Raw genomic sequence first — 22,673 nt, forward strand, 5'->3', positions numbered from 1 at the left:
GCACCTGCCCGAATACAAGGCTACTTGGGTGCATGTATTCAAGCAGATGCATAAATCTTTTGCTGAATGGGGGGCCTCTCCGTTACAGCTCCCATCATGCACCCTGGTCACATGACTACAACTCCCACCATGCACTGGGATCAGGGGACTGGAGACTACAGCTCCCATCATGCATTGGGGCACAAGACTACAGCTCCCATCATGCATCGGGGGGAGGGGGACGAGAACATCTCGCTCCTGCATCCATAAATGCGATAACTCCTATGATGCCCCTGCGCGGAGCTTTGAGCGCATGAACCAGAGACTCCGGTTGCCGTCGGGCGCTGCGCGCAGGACTCCATTTCCCGTGATGCACCGCGAGACAATTGGCCCTTGCCAGAGGGCGTCCTCAGCGCATGCGCGCTTCTCCAGAGCTGTGGACGGGGGGCCGCCGCCATCTTGTCACGGTCTCGGCCAGCGCTGTGTAAACGATGGGAGGGGGCTCTGTCTCTTAAAGGGGACACGGCCCCAGGGTGGGCCCTCCCCGGGGTAAGCTCGGGGAAAGCGGTGGGGGGCTCCGGGTCGGGCTTGGGGTATCGAGCGGGGTCCAGTGCTGCCCCAACGCCCCCGTCCCGCGCTCTGCCCGGCCGGGCCCACTTTAAGGAACGGAGGCGGAAAAAGCGCGAGCGGCACTTGGGAGCGAGCGAGCTCGCGCGGGTCGGGTCGGGAGTTAAGGGGGATTAGCGCGCCCCCACCCGCCCCACACAACGGCCGCAGCCGCTCCTGCCGCGCGCCTCGCTCTCATTGGCCAGAGCCACTCGGCTGGCACTGACAGATGGCGGCCCGGGGCGCACGCGAGGGAAACAATCCTCGACGGTCACGGGGAAGTGCGGGAGGGGGGGTGAGTGGGGAGATGATGTAATCTGAGAAAGAGGCCGTGGTGGGAGGGGCGAAGTGAAGGGGAGGGGCTACGGGGGGCGGGGCGGGGCCGAGGGGAAGGGAAGGCTGAGGAGAAGGGGGAGAGGATGGAAAGGGCAGGGATGGGGCTGAGGAAAAGGGGCGGGGCGATGTTGAGAGGGACAGGGATGAGGAGAAGGGGAGGGGCTATGGTGGAGAGGCAGGGGCGGAGCCAAATAAAAGGGGAAGGGCTATGGTGGAAGAGGAAGGGGCGGAGCCAAAGTAAAGGGGCGTGGCCATGGTGAGAGAGACGGGTGGAGCCAAAGAAAAGGGGAGGAGCTATGGTGGGAGAGGTGGGGCGGAGCCTAAGAAAAGGGGGAGGGGCTATGGTGGGAGAGGCAGGGCCAAGCTCCGGGGTCCCAGTGGGTGGGGCCATGGTGGTGGGAGGGTGGGGTGGCAGTGCCAGGGTGTGCCAGGGCCGAGGTGGTGACTGGTGCAGGAGGGGTGCGGGGGCTGGCCCCGGGTGCTGTGCTGGGCAGGCTGGAGCGGGGCAGTGGGTACCGCTGTCTCCCGGGCGGTGAGAAGGGCAGGGTGCAGCGGGTCCCAGGGATGCGTTGAGGGAAGCAGCGAGTCAAGGGCATCGCCTCAATGAACAAACGGGTGAGTTTAGCCCTTGGAGAGGGGCAGGTAGCGGGGGGAGGGTTTGGGGGCTATTTATGAAACAGATCACTTTTTGACAAACTAATACAGCAGGAGAGGGAAGCGGTCTCTTCCCCACCCCCTCATCCCCCTGCAACCCATCCATGTGATCATCCCTTTTCCTTCCTCCTTTGGACCCCTTTCTTCCTGGGGTATTCTTGCCTTTGCCTGACTTACCTGTCTCCACTGAGATGCCCCTCCTCCATTGTTTCTTTTGGTGGGTACATTCTTCACTAATTGGGTCCTCAGACTTTTCCCCAACCCCCAGTAATGCCCTAGGTGGGATCACTGATCCTTCATCTTCTAGGCCATGGTTTGTTATCCCTTAATGGTATCCACCCCATAAGGGGGGCTCACTGCCCCGTATCTCTCTTGCTGCGCTTCCCAGTGTACCACAGACAGGATCTCAGCCCCATTCCCTCTATGCAGCCCCGAGGGGTTCGCACCTCAGTTTTCCCTCTCATGCCCCAGTCTCTCTCTCCCCACTTCCAGGCAGGCAGCATCATTGGTAGGAGGATGGAGCAGGGGCGACAGGGCCGCCAGCGGGCCCCTGAGTGCATCCGCAAACAGAAGCGCAAGGAGCTGGACGCCCGGCGCAGCAAGTGTCGCATCCGCATCGGGGGCCACCTGGAGCAGTGGTGCCAGCTCAAGGAGCAGCTGGGCTTTTCTCTGCACTCCCAGCTGGCCAAGTACCTGCTTGACCGGTGAGGAGCGACTGGAGAGAGGGATTGGTGTACTGGTCCCACTGCAGGGGCCAGGGTATGGGGGAAAGGTCGTATGGGAGGAAGGGAAAACATGGGGGCTCTGTAGAATGGACATAGAAGACCCCCTGATCCCTGCACAGTCCACCCCCCATTCACCTTCCCCTAACAGGACCCACTCTCTTCACAGCCCCCATTTCCCCACACAGCCCCTTGTGCGTCCCTCCCACATCGTCACAGGTTCCCCTCCCCAAGCATGTCCCTCCCCCCCCAGTTTCCTTGACAGGCCCCAACCTGTCCTTTTCCCTCATTGCACCCTCACTGGTGTCCGTCCTTGATGCCTATCCTGTGTGGTGGTAGGGATCTGGGGGTGCGCTGAGGAAGGTCAGGGAGCAGGTTCCCTTTTCTCTTCTAGGTGGCTCGGCTCAGCCAGGGGGTGCAGAATCTATGTTTGCAGGGTTTGTGCCCTGCCCCTCATCGGTCACTCACCCTCTGTCCTCACCTCTCTCTCTCCGCTGCAGGTACAGTTCCCAGGGCTGCATGCTGAGTGCAGGTAGGCATCTCCCCGCCCATGCGGGGTCTCTGTATTTCTGCACACACTTCTCGGGGGGGCGGGGCATGCAGCTTTGAGTGCCCTTCTAAAACGGGAGGTGCAGTGGGGAGGATCCCCCCTTTAGTGACAATCCTGTCAGGGAGAAGGATTATGTGGTGGGGTCACCTACACTGCTGCCATAGTGCATGAGTTACTTGGGGGGATAGTGCTGTGGATAGCCCCAGTGGATGGGTTACATGAGTGGATGGTGCTGTGGTCCCCAGGGATGTTGGGTTATATGGGGGGATGGACATTATATGTGGGTAGGGGCACCCTGTCACTTACATGTGGTTTCTCTCTTTCTCCCCCAGGGCAGGGTGGCACGGATCCCAGCTCCCTCCCCACTGATGCCCTGCAGCGGCTGGTCGTTTTGTCTCACGATCACAGCCGGGAGTGCAGCTTCATCCCCAGTGTGAAGACCCCCTCACCAGGTGACAAGGGGGCCCCATGGAGCCTTGTGTGGGAGTGCGTGGCTGGACACACCTTCTCCTGGGGCCCCCCCGCACCAGCAGAGCAGGGCTGTGCCCCACCGGGAGGTGTCGTGCAGCCGTGCAGAGCCGCTTCCCAGCGCCGGGAGGAAAGAGGGGGCAGCTCAGGGCCCAGCCCACCGTCTTCCCCAGTTACCAACCGCAGGCGCTCGCTCCGCAGGGCAGCCCTTGCCCAGGACTCCTCTGGCATGGTGGGTGAGGTGGAGCCCAGCCCCATTGGGGACAGCGCTGTGGTGGAGAGAATGGTGACTCCATCACCCACCGGCAGCATGGACCACAACGCAGAGCTAGGAGCAGGGAGCGCTGACACTGATGCAGGTGAGAGAGTGAGCAGAACCCCCCTGTTCCCAACCACCCTAGCAAGCCTGGGGTGCCATGTTGGATCCTGCTGACAAGCCTTCCCTTTCCCAGGGCCCCACCACCCTCTCCTGTCCAGCCAAAGCTGGGATTCCCCTCTCCACTGGCCCTTGATTTCTTTAACCATATGTTTTGCATCCCTGTTGACTCCAAATCCTCTATTGTCCTTCCAGTCCAGAGTACCGCCTAGCCAGCTCCCTCTGTACATTGGAAATACAAGTTCAGGTAGCCCTGCCTCTGCCCCACCTCGCCCTATCTGAAGGTGATTGGCTGGGCCCTGTTAAGCAAACGAGCAACCCGTGAATCTTAGCTCCATCCACAGTGATGATGGAGAGCCGGTAATAATAACCACCCTCCTCTAAATTAGCCCCTATCCCACCTACGCTGTCCCCCAGCCCTGGACAGTACACCAGGCCCTGACCATCAGTCAGCAGATTCAGGCCCTTTCGGGTCAAGAGAAGAAATCTACCCTGAAACCAGGCTGAACCCGTGGACTGTTCAGAGATTTGCATTTACAGGGACAGGTTAATTGAGTCCTGGGGCTGGCCGAGGCTTTAGTTCAGTTCCAGGAATGTGGGTAAATTTCGTCTTTGATAGGTCTCATCTTTGCTATGTCTTTTAACTGTGTCGTAACCGACCAGGTCACTGGCTCAGTGATGCTTGAAGTGAAGACGTGGCCTTAGTGAAAGCACCCAGCTTTTTTCTGTTGTTCAAGGGGAGAGAAGCATGTCTTTTAAGTGACTAGGACCCAAGTCCCATGGAGAGCTTTTCAGATCCAAATCCAGAGCTGGGAATGAGTTGGAAGCCATGGCAGGCCTCATATGCAGTTGACGCTGCCGACCTTGTTGGCAGCTGCATCCTGTCTTCTGAAACTTTCAAATGCAGCCCCATGTTAGGCATGGGGCAGTGGTCCAGCCTGAAAGTCCCAAGGGGACGGCTGGCTGTGGGTGTCTCCCAGCTGTGGAGGAAAAGGTGCAGTTGCCTAGCCAAGCACAGCTGGCATGCTGGAACACAGAAACTGCCAGGACAGATCAGCCCAAGGTCCATCTATCCCTTTATCCTTCAGTGACCAGTACCAGCTGCTTCATAGGAAGAGCAAGAACACCCCCCCCCCCGCCCCCCAAGAACAATTATGGACCAACTTGTTTATAGTTTCTTCCCCTGGCCAGTTCGTGCTTGGTTTATACCCTGAAGGGGGATTTAGTTCCCTTCCAAAACCCAAGGCCTTCTCAGCCTGAGTTCCTCTCTCCTCCCAAATCCTCTCTGCACGCTGTCTCCCCCCATTGTAGTTGCTCCTTCCTTCCCCACCCCTTCTCTGCAGATCTCAGCTGCATGGTTCTGCCTCACCCTTCAACTGACTGCAACTAGTTTCTCTCCCCACAGCTCCCCTGGAGGAGGCAGAGGCTGGCGTGGAAGGGATAGAGCCGGAGAGGTGAGTGATGGTGGCTCTTATCATCATCATCTATCCCTGGCACGCATTAATCCCCTGCATGTGTGCTTCCAGGGCTAGGGAGCAGCAGTCCTGCAACCCCAGGGCTGTGATGACCCAGAGTCGTTCCCGTCTGACAAAGTCCTGTGTGAAATTAATTGCTGAATTCTCAGTCCAGTTCCCAATGGGGCATTCTTTCCTCATCCTTGTTAACAGTCATCAGCCCCATTGTGAACAGCTTCAGCAGAGAGGCCAATGACTGACACGGACATGTAGATGAAATGGACACCAGACTGTGAGGAGAGGAGAAGGGATCAGGAGCCATGGAGCTGTCAGAGATTTCTCCTCAGAGACGCTGCTGAGGGAGGTGTGCTTCCATCTAGCCCCCTCTCTTGACATTTGATTCTTGCAGCACACCAGAATTGGATGATAAGCCAGAGCAGCTGCCGGATCCCCAAGAGGAAGAGGATGAGGACGAAGACTTCACTGAGGATGATGACCTCACTTACACTGATGATCTGCGAGATGAGAATTATCACCCCTCACTGGACAGGTAAGGGACGTTAGAGCCTGGACCCTGCGCACAAGCCAGGCTGGGAGGGAGCTGACTGCACTGATCTCAGAAGGATGGATTGAATGAAGTCTGGCACTTTCTGACATAATGCTACAGTCCTGCTCTTCTGTCACTTCACCTTCCGTGGTCCATTCGTACATTAACAATTAACCCAGGAACCAACAGCACAAAGTGTCCTCTCCATAGCTTTTCCTGTATCCCTGCCCTTCCGCACCCCCTCCCTGCTTTGTGGTTGCCAGCACTTTACTGGCATAATTAAAATCTCATCTGATTTCACATACAGGTGTGGTATACCTGGATGCTCAAAAATCCCACTGAAGAGAGCATATGCTCCTAATTCCCACTTGTGTGAGTGAGATCAGAATCCGGCCCTAGAATTGGAAATTCCCCAGGGCAGGAATCTTTTTATCATTACTAATAAGAGGAGGAGAAGGGATTTGTCCACTGTCAGTGAATAGCTGGCCCTATGAAGGCTCAGGGGTCCAGCCTACCTCTGACAGGCCTCACAAGGGGGATTGAGGCAGTTTAGGTTCACTTAAGGGTTGTTAATTCACTGAGTAACTGGGAGGCAGTTAATTAAGTGGGGAAGCACCTGGGCGTGATAAAAAACATTAAGGACCTCAGTTAGAGGGGGAGCTCTTGAGGAGAAAGGCAGCTGCTGGAGAGAGGTGCCCTCTAGCAGGTTCCAAAGAGGGAGACGCAGCGCAGGCCTACAGAGGGGGAGAGGGAGCAGGAAAGGGCTGAGAAGGACTGGTTCTGACTGCTCCAAACAGGACCCAGGTGTTCTGCCTCCCAATCTTCTGCCTTAACCACAAGCCCATCCTTCCTCCTCAGTTTCCTTGTGACTTTGTCCTGATACTGGGAACAAGAGACTCATTTATACTCTGCAGAGGGTAGAGGTAGGGCTGCTCTGGCAAATCTAACCCTGAATGTTGTATGACTAAACTCTCGGCCATAACTTGACATGAACATGGGATAATACACTGATTCCTTTAATGCTGGCTTGCAGGAAATGTCTTCAGTCTGTGTGCCTCTCCCTGGGCGGCATTGGGTTGCTTTCCCTCTATTTTCCATGTCTAGCTTCACCTGCCATTAGAGAGCCTCCTCTCACATGTTGTAACCAGTTCCTGTGTCCGTCTCGCCCATCCAGTGACTCTGATCTGCAAAGAGGACAAAGCCAGGCCAAGAGCCGTAAGAGGCCCATGAAGAGGAAGCAGCTGCCTACTGAGACGAGTCCAGCCAACTGCAGCCTCTCTGAGGAGAAGGGGGTGCAATCCAGGTGAGAGGGGCAGACAGACAGAGGGCCAATCCAGGTGAGGAGGGGAAGCCTGAGCATATAGGGAGAGAAGAGAAGGTGAAAAGTGGGTGAGTGAGAAGGAAGGGGTGGGGTACCTGATTTCCAGAGATCTCAGTTTGTCTATCTCTGTTTGATCATCAAAGCGGCTCTGGGCATGTCTGAATAGCAACTGCATTTCCCAACCCCAGAGCTTTCAGATGTTGGCTAACCTAGAGGCCGAAGGGTGTGCGTGGAGCTATCCTGTGCTCTGCAACGCAGACCCCTGGCAATAGCAGTCAAATCACACCTCAGCCACGTCCTAGCACAGAGCTGTCTTCCACACCATGCTGGGTGTCTCAGGCCTGGTCTACACTTAAAATGTAGATCAACATAGCTACGTCACGCAGGGGCGTGAAAAAGTCTCACCCCTGAGTGCCGTAGCTATGCCGACCTAGCCCCTGATTAGATGCAGATAGGTCCATGGAAGAATGCTTCTGTATGCCTAGCCAGTGCTGCTCCTGGTGGTGAAGTTACTACAGCGATGGAAAAATCCTCACCTACAGCGGCATAACTATTCTGCTGTAACCTCAGTAGTGTAGACAAGCCCTCCCTGGACTAAGCGGCTGGCTGCATCGTTGGGAATATGGCTGCAGTGTGACATGCATCCAAGCCCGTTGACGTTAATAGAGATTCTTTCCGTTGACTTCAATGGGGTTGGAGCCAGTGATGAAACTAGGGGAGAGTGAGGGAGACAAGCATACGAGGGTCTGGATAGGGGGAGAGAATATAATAGGGATGACGTTTCCTCATGTCTCAGCTCCATTCAGTGCAGGGCGAGCTGTCAGGAAACCAGTTGCAGCTCCTTGATCTACCCTTTGCATAACTTAGAGAAGCATCTCAGCTTCTCTAACTTAGGTCACTTACGGATCTTATGCCAGTGATATAAATAACAGCAGTGGAGGATTGACTGAGCTCCCCCCTCTGCACCAGAGAATGCAGGGAGGGTATCACAGGAGCCATCTCCGCCTGCAGAAAGTTCCCCTGTCACAAAGGGATTTCTCCTCTTGCCATGTGGCACCAGAACATGAGGCTTTGTGTTGCCCAAGTGATACAAAGTGGCTGTAGTATACTGCAATATCTTGCTCATCAGGGAGAAGGCGAATGGCTAAATAGGACTTCAGTATGTAATTAGTGACTCCTGGGGGAATTCTGCATCAAAAAATTAAACATTCTGTGCACAGTATTTTAAAATTCTGCATATTTTATTTGTCAGATTATCAAGATAATTGAAATTGGCATAATTATATTGTTGTTTTATTTCAAAATACCTATCAGCAAGTATGTCTGTCACAATACAGACAACAAGAAAGATTCAGGAGATGTTTTTTGATATATAGATTCCTTATTAGGCATATTAATACAGAACTTTGAGTAATAGTTCATTTAAACTACAGTATAGAAATGTATTTCCCACACCCCTCAGAAGCAATGCAAAGGCTTGGGGGAGTCGGGGGTAATGGAAGGAGCTGAGGGAAAGGGAAGTAGTTGCTGGGAATGAGCCTAGGAATGAACCTGGAGGGTTGTTGGGTGTGGGTGGGAAAAGTATGGAACAGTTTTTTGGGGGAAAGGGTTGTTAGGGAGTTGGGGAGCCTCCCCCATGCACACCCTGACTGACCCCCCAGCCTCTCCCATTCAGCCAAGCATACCTGCACATGTCCCCATGTGGCCCTACACTTTCACTCAGCCAGACATAGCTGCTCCTGTCCCTATGTGGCCCTGCACCCCCATTCAGCCCCTGGTTCAGTGTTGTGACCCCAGTAGCTCCTGTGCCCCACCCCAGTCTGTGTGACCTCCCTCAGCAGCCCTGTGTGCCCCACTCTGTCCGTCTCCCTCCCCCCATCCCATGCCTCCTCTCCTGGCTCCACGAGCAGGGCACTGTGAGGAAGGCAGCCTCTGCCCCTTCCCTCTCCATGGCTGGCTGCTCCAGCCAGTGAGCCAGCTGCCCTCTCTCCTGGGGCCACATCAGCCCCTGCTGGGGGAAAGGTGTAACTGCAGCTTCTCTTTGTCTCCCCGTCAGAATTAATTATTCTGCAGGAGGGGAAAGGTCTGCAGAGGACATTAATTCTGCACAATTCTCAGTGGCGCAGAATTCCCCTGGGAGTAAACTAGTTCTGTAGTGCTCATAAGGATTTCATCACAGAGTGATAATAAATATTCAGCAATGTGGTGTCTGGTTCTCTGCACTGAAGCTGTTCATGTGAATTTGTAATGCTTTTATGCAGAAAATGATGTATGCATTAGCGTATTGTTTCATAGATTATAAGGCCAGAAGGGACCATTGTGATCATCTAGTCTGACCTCCTGCATAATGCTGGCCATTGGACTTCGCTGAATTAATTCTTGTGTGCACTAGAGCAGATATTTTAGAAAAACATCGGCTCTTGATTTAAAAATTGCCAGTGATGGAGAATCCACCACAACCCTTGGCAAGTTGTTCCAATGGTTAATTAACCTAATTGTTAAAAAATTACCTGTTATTAATAATCTGAATTTGTCTTGCTTTCAATTTCCAGCTTTTGGACTTTGTCTTTGTCTGCTAGAGCCTTTGTCTGCTAGATTGAAGAACCCTCTATTATCAAATTTCTAGATAAATGATGCTGAAAATTTTGCTCATTACTGAGATGATGTGTTGGTTTTAATACTAGCTTTTGATATTGATAGTTGAATGAGTCTCTGAAGATTTAAGAAGGCGAAGCTAAGGTTGGGTGGGGTGGTGGAAATCGCTTGGGGTGACTGAGCCTAATGCAACTTTCACTGAGGGGAGAGGAAAGATTCCCATTAAATCACTGGGATTTCTGTCAGGTCCTTTGTGAATGATCAGTTATTAGGCTCCAAGTCACCAAAGTACTTAAAAGTCAGTATTATTTCTGGGTTTTTCTAATAATAAATGATAGGTTCTTTTTATTTGTCTTCTGGTTTCTGAGCCTTTAGGTCACACTCAGGTCACATTTTCAATATTTTTTTCCCAATCATGAAGGCTAGAACTTGTCTTTTATTTAGACAAAATGTAAAATTGTCCTGTAATCACTTGACTCCAGGAGCCGGGGCTTTAAGAAAAACATCAAATATCACGAGACTTTTAATAAAATCACAATGGCTACCAACAGTGCCTGTGCTTAAACACATAATAGAAGTCAATGGGGCTACTCATATGCTTAAAAATAAGCATATGCTTAAATACCTTATTGAACTGGGGCCTTGCATATCCACAGGGAATTAATTGACCCTAACACTGTCTTTCCAGACTTTCTAATTTTTTATTACATAGGGAGGTGTAAAAACATTTCCTTTGGAATTAGCTGAATTAAGTGTGAACACTCCATCCTCAACTATCTCTTCATGATGATTTTTTTTTTTGTGGGGGTTATGGGAGAAAAGAACCCCAAAATAAACACCCAAACACATACCAAGTAAGTATTAACATGCACAGTCCAGGCTCTTCTGCATTTTTCATTTCTAGATGTTTTTGTGACTTCAATTCTATACTGAAGATCTATTAATGTCTATTTTCCAGGGGCTCTGAAACTAAGTAACAATTTGCTAGCAGTTGAGAACAAGTCCTGGAGACATTAATCGAAGCAGAGCAGAAAATAATGGTAAATTATATATTTAATTTGCTTTCCTCCCTTCTCCTCCCCTCCCCGTAGCATTTTAATTTTACCATGAGAGGGACACCATCCACTCCAAAATCACGCTTGTGTCTGAAAACTTTCTACCAATAGGTAATCCCTAAAATCACTAGAGCTGAAAGATTTAGAGGAAAATAATCTCTTTTTCCCCTTTATTTCTTTACTTTGTGCATTTGACAGCACTCTGAAAACGTGGCCCTAAAGGACTACTAACAAAGGCGTATAAGTGCCCAGTGGGATTTTCAAAAGTACTAAGTAGGGTTGGTGTCAGACTCCCATTGAAATCAACAGGTACAACACCTGAACTTTTAAACTCATTTTAAAAATTAACTGAACTTGTAGTTGATGGTGTCCCTTTAAGGTTTAAAGGAAGTGGTGGTTTTGATAAAATAAGTTACACATTGATGTGTGGTTTTTGCTGTAGACATTATGATAGCAGCAGCTAAGGAGATGGAGACAGAAAAAGAAACATCAGAGGAGCAAGAGAGAGAGCATCAAAACCACATTTCATACTGGAGTGTGTTTTCCTTTGGAGACTACTGTCATCACCTTCTGTAAGTAAAGTCATCCTGATTTGATTACAATACATTTGTGCAATATACAATGTTGCAAAGTGTTAAGCAGCCTAAACTTGCACTTGCAAAGTAAGGTGCATGGACTACATCTTACATCAGTAATCAAGTCCAGCAAAAAGGGCAAATTATTAGTGTTTTTTAACATCTTTTTTCTTCACAAAAATGACAATTTTGCTATTTTCTAACTTCTATCTTTCTCTTTTCAGGACATCCCATCACAGACCAACAACAGCAAAAGTGAAGTGGCTGCAAGATTTACATTGGAAGGTGGATAATGCAGACAGAACATTTTCAATTAGATCAAACTTAAGTGTATGTGAGCAAACTTTCTCTGTGTTTAAAAATGTTAGATTAACGTGTTTATGACTATATCCTTTTTTTCTTAAATGTATTATACCTTTTTGCAATACAGTGTGTTTTGTTTAAAGACTTTGTATTTTTGGTAAATAATAAAATGTAATCTTGTTTGTAGCATAGGATAATTGTATTTATTCACACTATAAATGATGGCAAGCTGTAATTATTTTGTTCTGTGAGGAGTAGATATTTAAGATCCCTGTCAAAATTGTACTGAAATAAAACCATTTCCATTCTTATTTATTGTCTAGAGTGGCTTTTTTTAAAGGTTTTCAATGCTCTTTATTTTTATCACGCAAACTGGACTTATTCAAAAGCAGCTTGTTCCATTGGCCTACTCAAGTTCTATATTATTATTTCATTATTTGTATTACCGTAATGCCTAGGAGGCCTAGGACGACAGCATTCAGGTGGTGTCTTACCAAATACGTCCATACTGCATTGTATATCTTAAGTTTTCTGTTTATATCTCTATTGTAAGTCATCAGAGCTTTGAAATTGTAGAGTGATACTTTTTCTTTTTGTCTTATTGTTTTGTCCATATTTTTACTTTACTTAAATATTGGGAAATTTGATACTAAAAGAGCCATTAGGAGAATAGTGTTGGTTGCACAGTTATGGCCAAATGTTCAAAATTCTCGTCAGTAGCTTGGGAGCTGCAGAGTCTTCTTGAAAAACAGACCACTAGGGCCTAATTTTCAGAAGAACTGAGCACTTGAGATTCTAGTTGAAATTCAGGGGAGCAGGCTGTGCTCATCTCCTCTGGAAATCCATGACCGTGAGTGCTTAGAAGTCAGGCAATGTTAAAGGATGCACATGTAACCTTAACTCTGCCTTCTTGTGCAACTGTGTTCCAGTGTAGTCTGTTAACTACATGAACACGTGCTACAGGTGTTTTAAATATAGCGTTGTACAATTTATTTTTCCTTACCATGTTAGACACACACATCGTAAGATCTTGTGGTATGTAATACTTATGCCAGACAAACTGAGGTTACTTCTATGAAAACATAGCTATCACTGTAAGTACAGAGACCCAACATTTGTAACATGGTGCAAGTTGTCTTCCGCTAGCGCACTATCGGGTGAGACTTGGAGCCTCTCATGGGGCAGGAAAGCATTGAGCTCAGCTGTATCTAGCACACCTGCTGTATATTTAAGTTTGGAAAGATTGATTTTTTTATTGTTAAATGTCAATAAACGTCAATTTCAGCATACATACACACAAGCCAACAAAAAATATAGGCAAGGTAAGAAAAATGCCGCTTGAGAATATTTTAGCGTTTGATTTAAAGCAATTCATATATTATGACATGTTGACTGCTTTTACAGTTCTAAAGCTTTTAAGTTTTGGAATGTCAAGATGTCATTAAAGTATTGTCTGACCCCACCACTCCATAACTTCCTGTAACTGGGAAATCTAAATTAATAAAAATTAAAAAATGCATAAAAATCAACATTGATATCAATTGAAATGATAAAAAAATCAAATTGTGCCAAGCCTATATATATATATATTCCAGTTGTCTTTGGATACTTTCCCTTAAACCCGAGTGAGTCCAGCAGCCTGGTGGTGAGCTGGACTGAGTCCTATATCCTTCCTGCGGGGGTGCTCTTTATCAGAAAGACGGGTGTGCACCCAGCCTACAACTAACGCCGAACAGTCTATGGAAACACCCAGGCCCAGATCCTCAAAGGTATTTAGGTGCCTATCTCCTGTTGATATCAATGGGATTTAGGCATTTAAATATCTTTGAAGATCAGGGCCCCACCCTCTACATCAACCTGACCTGCAAGACATGAAAACCGGTGCGGGGCTGAACATGAACTCTTCCCAGTACCTGGGAGTTGTCGCTGTGTTCATGTGGTATCAGTGAGGCCTGGAGCTCTCGGAAGATGCAAGAGAGATCTTAGGGTGATCATCCTGAATTCTCCTTTGACCAAGGATTGCTTTGGGTCCTTGGGATCCAGGATGGACCAGACCCATCCTGCCCTTTCGGATTCCAAAGTGCTTGGAATAAAACCCCTTTGCTCGGTGCCAAAGGCTTGGTGCCTCTTTGGCAGGATTGATTGGACTTCCCTGGGTGCCCACAGATGCTCCCATCTGGGGCAACCTGGAGGTCTGACTGGAAGTTCGATCTCATAGGGAAGACTTGGGTGTCTGAGGTGAACAAAGGGTGAAAGATGCCTGTTGTGTCTCTGGAGGGTATCAGGCTGGCTGACTGCTCTAGATCCCTTTCAAATCCTCATCTGGTGCTTGCTAGAAAAAGGACTTCGGCCCTTCCTGCGCCGAGGCCACGAGTCCTAAGAAGGAGCTAGTGTGCACTTTTGGATTCTGCCAGCTGTGAAATGTGGCATCAGAAGCCTTCCTCGAGGAGGAGGCTGGTAGGTGGAGACCCCTGCCCCAGAGAATGCTGGGCAGCCTCTGTCTCCTATGCCTTCCCACAGTGAGGGGATGAGAGAGATGCTCAGAGTGGAGGAGGGCATACAGAAGAGGAAGACACAGAGCAGGGGCATGGGAGCTGGCATGGGGAAAAAGGAGGAGAGATCCCCACCCAATCAGTGTGTTTCTTCCTTTGCAGCTGCAAGAAGCGGGTGCAACCAAGCGATGAGGATGTGGCCCAGATTGGCCCCAAGAGAATCAGGTAGGGGCCTGGCCTGGAGCCAAGGGGGCACGACTTTGCTGGTTGTCTTGCCCTAGAGCCTTATGACAGCAGAGCTGGGCTGCAGACCAGTCCCTCGTATCTCTGCTTCTCACGGCTGGACTCCCCACTCCACTGATCAGCTGGTGGCACCTCCTGTGATAGACAGTAGTTGGTTGGGAGGCAGGGGCAGGATCTCCCTGTCTGTCTGTCTGGATTGGCCTTTTGGTGGGGGTGGCAGAGCCATTCCAGTCGGACTTCGAGATGGGGGAAAGCCCCATTAAACCCAGAGCCACGCAACAGAGGCGGTTTCCCACAGTCCATTATCTGGGGCTTTACCTGATGTACTTTTCAATGGTCCAAGCAATGGGCGATCCGCTTGCCAGTTGGCCTCCTGTATGCTCCGCCTTTCTATCCCTGTCCCTACACACAGTCACAGCCTCGTGATGCTCCCAGGCATTTTTCGCATCCCCAGCACACCCATCAGTTGACATCTTCCATAAGGCATGTGACTGATCCCTTTGCACATTGCCCTTTGCGCCCCCAACGCACACACCTTCCCTGTTGCCAGTGGTGTATTTTGTCCAAACGATCCCCCCAATGCTTTACGCAGCTGAATGAGAGACCAGATCAGATGGGAGCAAAGAGGTGGTGTCAGCTGAGGTTGGAAAGAAGCTAGAGAGGCAGGGAGATGAAGGGCGTTTTATCCAGACATCACAAACCACAGAGGAGAGGTGCCAAAGGCATCTGGTGAGGAGGGAAAGATCCAGGGAGATGGTTCTTGCACCTGCAGCGGGCAGATGGCGAGAAGAGGACAGAGGGAAGGTCTCCGAGGGAGAGTTTGAGAACTCGGGCCACTAAACTGCATCCTGGCTCTGTAAACATCCTGCGGTTGTTACCATGAGCAGCAGGTGAATGGCTGCCCCTCACTCCACCCCTTCTCTCTGCAGGAAGGCGACCAAGCGCGAGATCCTCCTGTGCGACTTCGAGGGCTGTGGCAAGATCTTCTCTAACCGCCAGTACCTGAACGTGAGTGACACGGTGACGGGGGGAAGGGCGCCTGACCACCAACACCGTCTGGTCCCTGTTGGGATATGCAGCCTAATACCATTATGGCCCTGGTATCAGCCCAGCTGCAGGTTTGACAATCAAGCCAATGTGACCGGCCATTCAGCAGTGCCAGTGTAACCCAGTGTATGTATGGGATCTGCCCTGGGATCCCCTCCAGCCCCAGCTCTGCGGATGCCTCTCATTCATGAACCGCAAACCTTGCTGTTATTCTAGTCCCTGGATCCCCGCACAGTTCTGCTAACGCACCTCAGTCTTGACTCATAGAGTCTTCTGCTGTTCTGGTCCTGGGCTCCCCCAAAACACACACACACACACAATTCTGCGAGTGCCAGTGAGTGTATGTTACAGATCCCCCTCTGTGCCTGATCTACAGAGAATACAAGTCTGTGACGGTCTTATTGTAGCTCAAGCAGTAGCAGCTCACGCTTTGAGCTGGACATCCCCAGTTCAATCCGTGGACAAAATGATAGTTGTCACATACACCCCGGGCATTCCTATCTGACTGGCTGTTCAGTGAAATGAGTCCGTGTGTCCTCAGCCCCCAGTTCCCAGCAGGACAGGGGCCTGTATCAGCACTAAGGCATCAATGGTGAGATTCCCGTTGATTGCAGTCGGCTTTGCTTGGTTAGATATGAACTGGGTGAGGAGGGGTCTGTAGGGTTGCAGCTGACCCTACCCTCTGCTTCCTCCACGCACCCAATTGGCAGCACCACAAGAAATACCAGCATGTTCACCAGAAAACCTTCACCTGCTCCGAGCCCAGCTGCGGCAAGTCCTTCAACTTCAAGAAGCACCTGAAGGAGCATGAGAAGCTGCACAGCGGTGAGTCTGGCTGAGCTGATGCCTCAAGTCACGTACTCTCTTGGGGCCCCCTCAATCCAGATCCACAGCTCCCCTTTAGTCTCAGCCTTGGACTCCTACACACACACACAAAACCCTCTGCCAGTGCCCCTCAATCCAGCCCCACAGCTCCCCTTTAAGTCCAGCCCCACAAACACACAGCTGTGCTAATGCCTCTCAATCCCAATTCAAATGCCCCCTGGTATTCCAGCCCTGGGCTGGGCCCCCCCTCACCCACTACACCTCTGCAGATGGCTCTCAATCCTGATCAACAACCCCCCCTACTATTCCAGCCCTGGGATCCACCCCCAACCCCAGCTCAGCAGATGCCTCTCACTCATTAACCGCAAACCTTGCTGTTATTCTAGTCCCTGGATCCCCACACAGTTCTGCTAAACCACCTCAGTCTTGACCCATAGAGACTTCTGCTGTTCTGGTCCTGGGCTCCCCCAAAACACACACACACAATTCTGCCAGTGCCTCTCAATCCCAACCTGCAGGCCCACCGTCATCTCAGTCCTAGTCTCCTTACCAATATCTGCTCTAGCACCACCTTGTTTTTAGTCCCTGGATCTACTGCCCTTCTCTCGTGCATACCTTTGCTTCTGCCTGGGTAAAATGCCCTGACATACATCCCGCTGGCCAGAGCAGCCAGTAACCCGCTCTCCTCCACCCTGCAGACAAACGGGATTATATCTGCGAGTTCTGCGCCCGCTCCTTCCGCACCAGCAGCAACTTGATCATCCACAGACGCATCCACACGGGGGAGAAACCCCTGCAGTAAGTAGCAAACCCAGCGACCTCTCTCTGTGACTTAGGGTCTCCTCCTCTGTGCTGAGCTCCGTCTCTCCCTAGGAATCAGAGCACTGAGAGATGGAAAGACAGAAACAGCTGATTAGGTCCCATGGATCCAGATATGGAGGCTGCAGTCCCCAAGGCTGTCAGTGACCCACACCATGGGGCTTCCCCACTCTGATACTCATCCTAAATGGATCCTTTTCCTAACTACACCCCCGACAAGCCCTCCCTGCCTCACCCCCTTGATGTCTGCACCCATCAGATACTTGTAGACAGTCCTTGTGTCTCCCCTTAATTCATTCAGATTCAGGCTCCCCATCACCAGTCCTCTCCCTCCTGGGTAAAGTTATATTCCTTCCCAGCAGAGCTTTGATGAGTTACAGTCCTTCAAGGGTACAACATCCTGCAGCTGCCAGTGCCCCGCTGGTCCAGGAACCTCCTCCCTCTGTTCCAGCACTGTTGGTGTGAGAATGTGCTTGGTGCTGTGCAAAACATAGCTGGGAGAGGATTGACGGTCTACATGTGAGCTCTCTGTGGCTCTCTGTCTGTCACTGCATCTCCCTGTCTCTGAGCACCCCGCTGCCATGCATCCTTTGCAGTCATTTACACCAGTGCCAAGTGGGTTTGAAGGAAGGTTGATTCAGAGACTCATAGGCATATGGCCCATCCAGGATTGTTATTAGCAATATCTCCAACGGCCGGTGATGGGATGCTAGAGGGGAAGGGCTTTGAGTTACTACAGAGAATTCTTTCCCAGGAGTCTAGCTGGTGAATCTTGCCCACATAATAAGGGTCTAACTGATCACCATATTTGGGGTCGGGAAGGAATTTTCTCCCAGGTCAGATTGGCAAAAATTGTAGGGATATTTTGCCTTCTTCTGCAGTGTGAGGCATGGGTCACTTGCTGGTTTGAACTAAATGGTAGATTCTCTGTAACTTGAAGTCTTTATATCATGATTTGAGGACTTCAGTAACTCAGCCAGAGGTTATGGGTCTATCACAGGAGTGGGTGGGTGAGGTTCTGTGGCCTGCGATGTGCAGGAGGTTAGATTATATGATCCATAGTGGAACAGGTGCAGAGAAGAGCTAAGAGGATGATCAGGAGAATGGAAAGCCTGCCTTATGAGAGGAGACTCAAAGAGCTTGGCTTGCAAAACGAAGGCTGAGAGGAGATCTGATTGCTTATCAGGGCAGTAAACACCTGGGAGAGAGAAGAGCTATTGAAGCTGAAGCTGTAAGCACAAGAGCAAATGAGGATAAACTGGCCAGGAGAAAATTTAGACTAGAAATTAGAAGACAGATTCTAACCATCAGAGAAGTAAGGTTCTGGAATAGCCTCCCACTAGGAGTAGTGGGGACAAGGAACTTAAATGATTTGAAGGTGGACATTTATAAGTTTATGAAAGGGATTATATGATGGGGTTGCCTGCCTGGGGTTGCAAGGGACTGAACTCAGTGACCCAAGAGGTCCCTACCAATCCTCTGTCCTGTAAAATCAGGCTCTATGTCTCTGAGCCTCAGAGTGGTGATGTGGTCAGAAGAGCAAACCAGATGTTAAGATGCATAAAGAATGGGGTGGAAAATAAACTGGAGAGCGCTGTAATGCCTGTGTATAAATCACTGGTGCAGCCTCAGCTGAAATATTGTGTGCCACTCTGGTTATCTCATCCCACAAAAGGGGATCGCAGAATTAGGAGGGATTCAGAGAAGAGAGATTGAAAAGGTTGGGATTTACCGTAGAAAGGAGATGAGTAAGAGGGGACATAATAACAGTCTATACAATAATGAATGGTCTAGAGAAGGCAGATTGGGAGTGTCTGTTCTCCCTGTCTCATAATACAGGGACAAGGGGACCTTCAATGAAATGAAAAAGATGGGAAATTCAAAAAGAAATAGCTTTCCACATGATGTGTAATTAACCTGTGGAACTCATTGCCACAGGAAGTTGCAGAGGCCAAGGATTTAGTGAGATACCAAAAAGCAGGAGTGCTGAAAGCTCCCTAGAAGTGGGGGGCCCCTGGCATCTGGACCGTGGCCCCACTCTGCCCCTCCCCCAAGGTCCCGCCTGCATTCCACCCCTCCCCCGTGACTCCGTCCCGAGGCCCCACCCCCACTCAGCCTTGTCCCTTGAGGCCCTGCTCTCTCTCCGCCTCTTTCTGGCCCTGTTCCGCCTCTTCCTCCAAGGCCCCACCCCTGCTCCACCTCTTCTCCCGAGGCCCCGCCCACCACTTGCTCCTCTCTGCCCCCTTCCTCCCCTCATCGCTAGTCCTTAAGGCATAGTCCTCCTATTTTTAAAAGTGATGGGGCCAGGGCCCTCTGGCCCGCCCCTTCCGGTGCTCCTGCCAAAAAGGGATTGGATATTTGTATGGAGAACAAGAATATCCAGAACTACCATAATGAACAATAACAATTTTGGAAGGGAAATTAAATCTCCTGCTTCAGAGTTTAAGCCAATCTCTAACCATTAGAGCCCAGGATGAGACCTCACGTGTGGACCAGATTCACCCACATCAGCTACCACAAGGTACTTACTCCTTGTTCTGAAGCATCTTGTGCTGGGTGCTGTCAGAGACAGGATAGTGGGCTAGATGGGCCTGGAGTCTGACCCCGTCTGTCAAGTCCTGTGTTCCCGTACACTCACCCCCCTGGTGCATTCCTTGTTGAGCTTTCTCTCTCTCTCATTCCCTGCCCACTCTCCTCTTGATCTCCCTCCTCGCCTGCAGGTGTGAGATCTGCGGCTTCACCTGCCGGCAGAAGGCTTCCCTGAACTGGCACATGAAGAAGCACGACGCCGACTCCTTCTACCAGTTCTCCTGCGACATCTGCGGCAAGAAGTTTGAGAAGAAGGACAACGTCACCGCGCACAAGAGCAGGAGCCATCCCAAGGCGGCTGCTGGCCCAGCCCAGCCCACGCCAGAAATGCCAGCCCCCAGCCACCAGGATGCGCCAGCCCCACTCCCCAGCCTCGCTGAAGAGACACTAGCCATGGGCCACCCAGATGCACAGTGCCCGCTTGCCACAGAGCAGCTGGAGATCCCTGTACTAAGCCACTGCAATACAGAGAAGGCGGAGGGGCCGGTGCCCCCCATCGCAGGCTCTGCCGAGTAACAGGAGATGCCGAGCAGATTCCAGGTCTAACCAGCACTCGGGGGCTGAACCACGGGGGAATGTCGGCCGAGATGATCCCAGCAAGACCCTGCCTTCCAGCCCGGCTCCCAGCAGCAGAACCAGGATGGGGCTGGACTCTCCTGAGAGCGGGACATAAAGCACTTAACAGACGGGCAGGGATAATGACTGATCCATGGCCGGGGAGGGGCTGTAGTTGAAGATTTGAAATTCTGTCCAGGCTCTGAGCGTACGGGGACAGGGAGGCAAAGCCCGCACAGCCCTGCTTAACAAATAGCCTCCCTGAACCACAGTCAGCAGAGCACAGATTCTCCAAGGACTGTGGACCAGGCAAAGGGTGTTTTTGGCCATACCTCTGGGGCGAGGGGCTCTGAAGAGAGATGCTGAGGTTCCCAGGAAGAGGCTTAGCTTTGCTACTCGGCTTCAGGGGTTTGGACAAAGCCTCAATAAAGAATTATTTTGTGTAATGCATGGGGGAGGAGCCTCTTCTCTGATGGTGCTGGTTCTGCCAGCCCAGGTTGTGTGTGTGGACAGAGGGTGAGGGGGTCCTTGAGGCTCTACCGTACAACCTTGGTTTCCTTCATCCCCAATGGCCATGACTCATGCTGCAATTTCCCCACCATTCTCCTGTGAGATTATCCCACCCCAGCCGGCTGGTGCAGCTCCTCTGACTGGAGGATCAGCAGGACCCCCCCGTCCAGCTGCGGAAAAGCCTGCCAATATTGTGGTGTTATTTGTATTACGGCAGAACTTTGGCATGCTGACGGAGATGAGGAGCCCATTGTGCTGGGAGCTGCACGCTTGCATTGTGAGAGTCTCTAACCGGAAGATCTCACAGTGTAAATAGACCTGACAGACAAAGGCTGGGAGACAGTAAGGATCATGATCCCAACTTTATACATGGGAGACCAAGGCACAGAGAACTTAAGGCCCAGCGCTTCAAGGGTATTTAAATGCCTAACTTCTGTTGATTTCAGTGGGAGTTAGGAGCCAATCTGGGCCTACGGGTAAGATTTTCAGTAACACCAAAGTCCCGCTGAAAGTCAACGTCTCCTAGTCACTTCAACCCAGATCCTCAAAGGTCTTTAGGCTCCTAACTTCCATTGAAATTGTGAGAGTTAGGAGCCTAAATACCTCTGAGAATCTGGGTCTTAGGCATGTTTGAAAACTTTACCCCGGAGGACTTACTCAGAGGGTCGGTGATCAGGCCAGGAAATGAAACTAGATCTTGCAGCTCCGCCTCTGTTAACCACAAGGTCCATCTGTTTTCTTCCCGGATCCTCTTCACCTATGTCATGGGGGGAGGATTTCAAGTGATGGAAGCCCAGATCCTCAAAGGTATTAAGGAGGTTTTCATTATGTGGAATCGGCGAAAGCTCTGGCCCCTCTTCTCGAGAAGATAGCTTGATACCTGTCTCCGGAGACATGAGCCAGAAGAAAGGGAGGATTTTCCCAGCAAACTAAGCTTGAAAGGTGAAGATCTGACCCTGGTGTTTGTGTTGTAAAATGTCACTCCCTGGACTTCTGGAAGACCGTGTGCCGAGGAAATGTAAGACAGATCCTGCTTGATATCCCCAAGAGCTTTGACTTGGTTGTCCAAATGCACACCAATCTTCCCTGACCTCTCACTCGTGGCCAGAGGGGTGTGGAGGGAGGTGAGAGCCCGGTACTGCCCTCGGTATAGCCCTACTGCCTCGATTCCTCTTCTTGCTTGACACTGAACTTCCCTTTCCCCCTCACCGTCTCCCTAGCCACTCCCACAGCCCAGCTGTCCCCATCACCTACCTCCACCTCCTGGTAGTGGCTCCCCTTGGAACCCAGAACCCAAGTATGAGTCAAATCTCTTGAGGATATCAGGCAGGCTCTGCCTCGCATTTCCTCAGCACATGGTCTTCCAGTCCTTGGAGAGAATGGGATTGGGATGGGCTGTCTGTGGACCCACGTCACTTCTCCCGGAGAGAGATCCCTGTATTAGCACTCAGGGCCTGTTCATGTCATGGAGAGGAAACCATTCCTCAGTAAGGGCTAGTCTACACTAGAAAGTTAGGGCAACCTACCTACATTGCTCAGGGGTGTGCAAAATTCACCCCTGAGAGATGAAGTTAAACTCTCATAAGCCTTGGTGTAGACAGCACATCAATGGAAGAATTCCAGTGCCTCTCAGAGAAGTGGCGGTACTACAGTGACAGAGTTAGGCCTTGTCTACACTAGCACTTATGCCAGAAAAACTTTTGTCACTCAGTGGTGTGAAGAAAAAAAAAACGCTCCCGTGGCCAGCGCTATGTCGGCAGGACTGTTCACTCTGAAGCCTAGTGATGGCAAATTAAATTGTCAGTGTTTTAAAGGCCAAATAGTTTTGCCACATAATTTTCAGCCGGGTAAAATACCTCAGCCACCTCCAGCAATTGCACCCCAGTTATACTGCACCTTGCATAAGCACAGCTCTCCTCCACTCCCTCCCACAACTATTATTTGGCCAGCAGAGTTTAGCTTCAATTCATCCCTTTGCTAACTGACCCAGGGGTTTGTACTGCTATTTCCAGCTCTGGTAGCAGAGTATTGTCTAATCATTAGGGCAGGTGG

General features: G+C 50.7%; 1 protein-coding gene across 3 annotated transcripts; it reads left to right on the forward strand.

The window, feature by feature from the left end:
• Nucleotides 1–94: 94 nt before the first annotated feature.
• On the forward strand, nucleotides 95–20,726 carry ZNF692 (zinc finger protein 692). 3 transcript variants are annotated; one of them, XM_067552006.1, is made up of 12 exons: nucleotides 422–528; nucleotides 2,068–2,279; nucleotides 2,798–2,829; nucleotides 3,180–3,674; nucleotides 5,097–5,145; nucleotides 5,555–5,695; nucleotides 6,867–6,995; nucleotides 14,196–14,258; nucleotides 15,206–15,284; nucleotides 16,034–16,148; nucleotides 16,847–16,946; nucleotides 19,688–20,726. In XM_067552006.1, exons 2-12 carry the CDS (start codon nucleotides 2,092–2,094, stop codon nucleotides 20,070–20,072), a joined length of 1,776 nt encoding a protein of 591 aa, XP_067408107.1. In that variant the 5' UTR covers nucleotides 422–528; nucleotides 2,068–2,091; the 3' UTR covers nucleotides 20,073–20,726. The 3 variants fall into 3 exon arrangements, with proteins under 3 accessions (XP_067408105.1, XP_067408107.1, XP_067408106.1); XM_067552005.1 differs by lacking the exon at nucleotides 422–528 and adding an exon at nucleotides 1,424–1,536; XM_067552004.1 differs by lacking the exon at nucleotides 2,068–2,279 and having other exon boundaries at nucleotides 95–528.
• Nucleotides 20,727–22,673: the final 1,947 nt, after the last annotated feature.

Source organism: Emydura macquarii, unplaced genomic scaffold, assembly GCF_026122565.2.
Source record: "Emydura macquarii macquarii isolate MOO-44397 ecotype Brisbane River unplaced genomic scaffold, CSIRO-AGI_Emac_v2 contig_1365, whole genome shotgun sequence".
Lineage (NCBI taxonomy): Eukaryota > Metazoa > Chordata > Testudines > Chelidae > Emydura > Emydura macquarii.

What these genes read in the sequence shown, in the direction of transcription:
- ZNF692 (XM_067552004.1), top strand. Translation starts at nt 170, where the DNA reads ATGCATTGGGGCACAAGACTACAGCTCCCATCATGCATCGGGGGGAGG. An exon ending in GGGCTGCATGCTGAGTGCAG is followed by an intron (nt 2,830 to 3,179) that starts GTAGGCATCTCC and finishes TTTCTCCCCCAG; the next exon opens with GGCAGGGTGGCACGGATCCC. An exon ending in GAAGGGATAGAGCCGGAGAG is followed by an intron (nt 5,146 to 5,554) that starts GTGAGTGATGGT and finishes TGATTCTTGCAG; the next exon opens with CACACCAGAATTGGATGATA.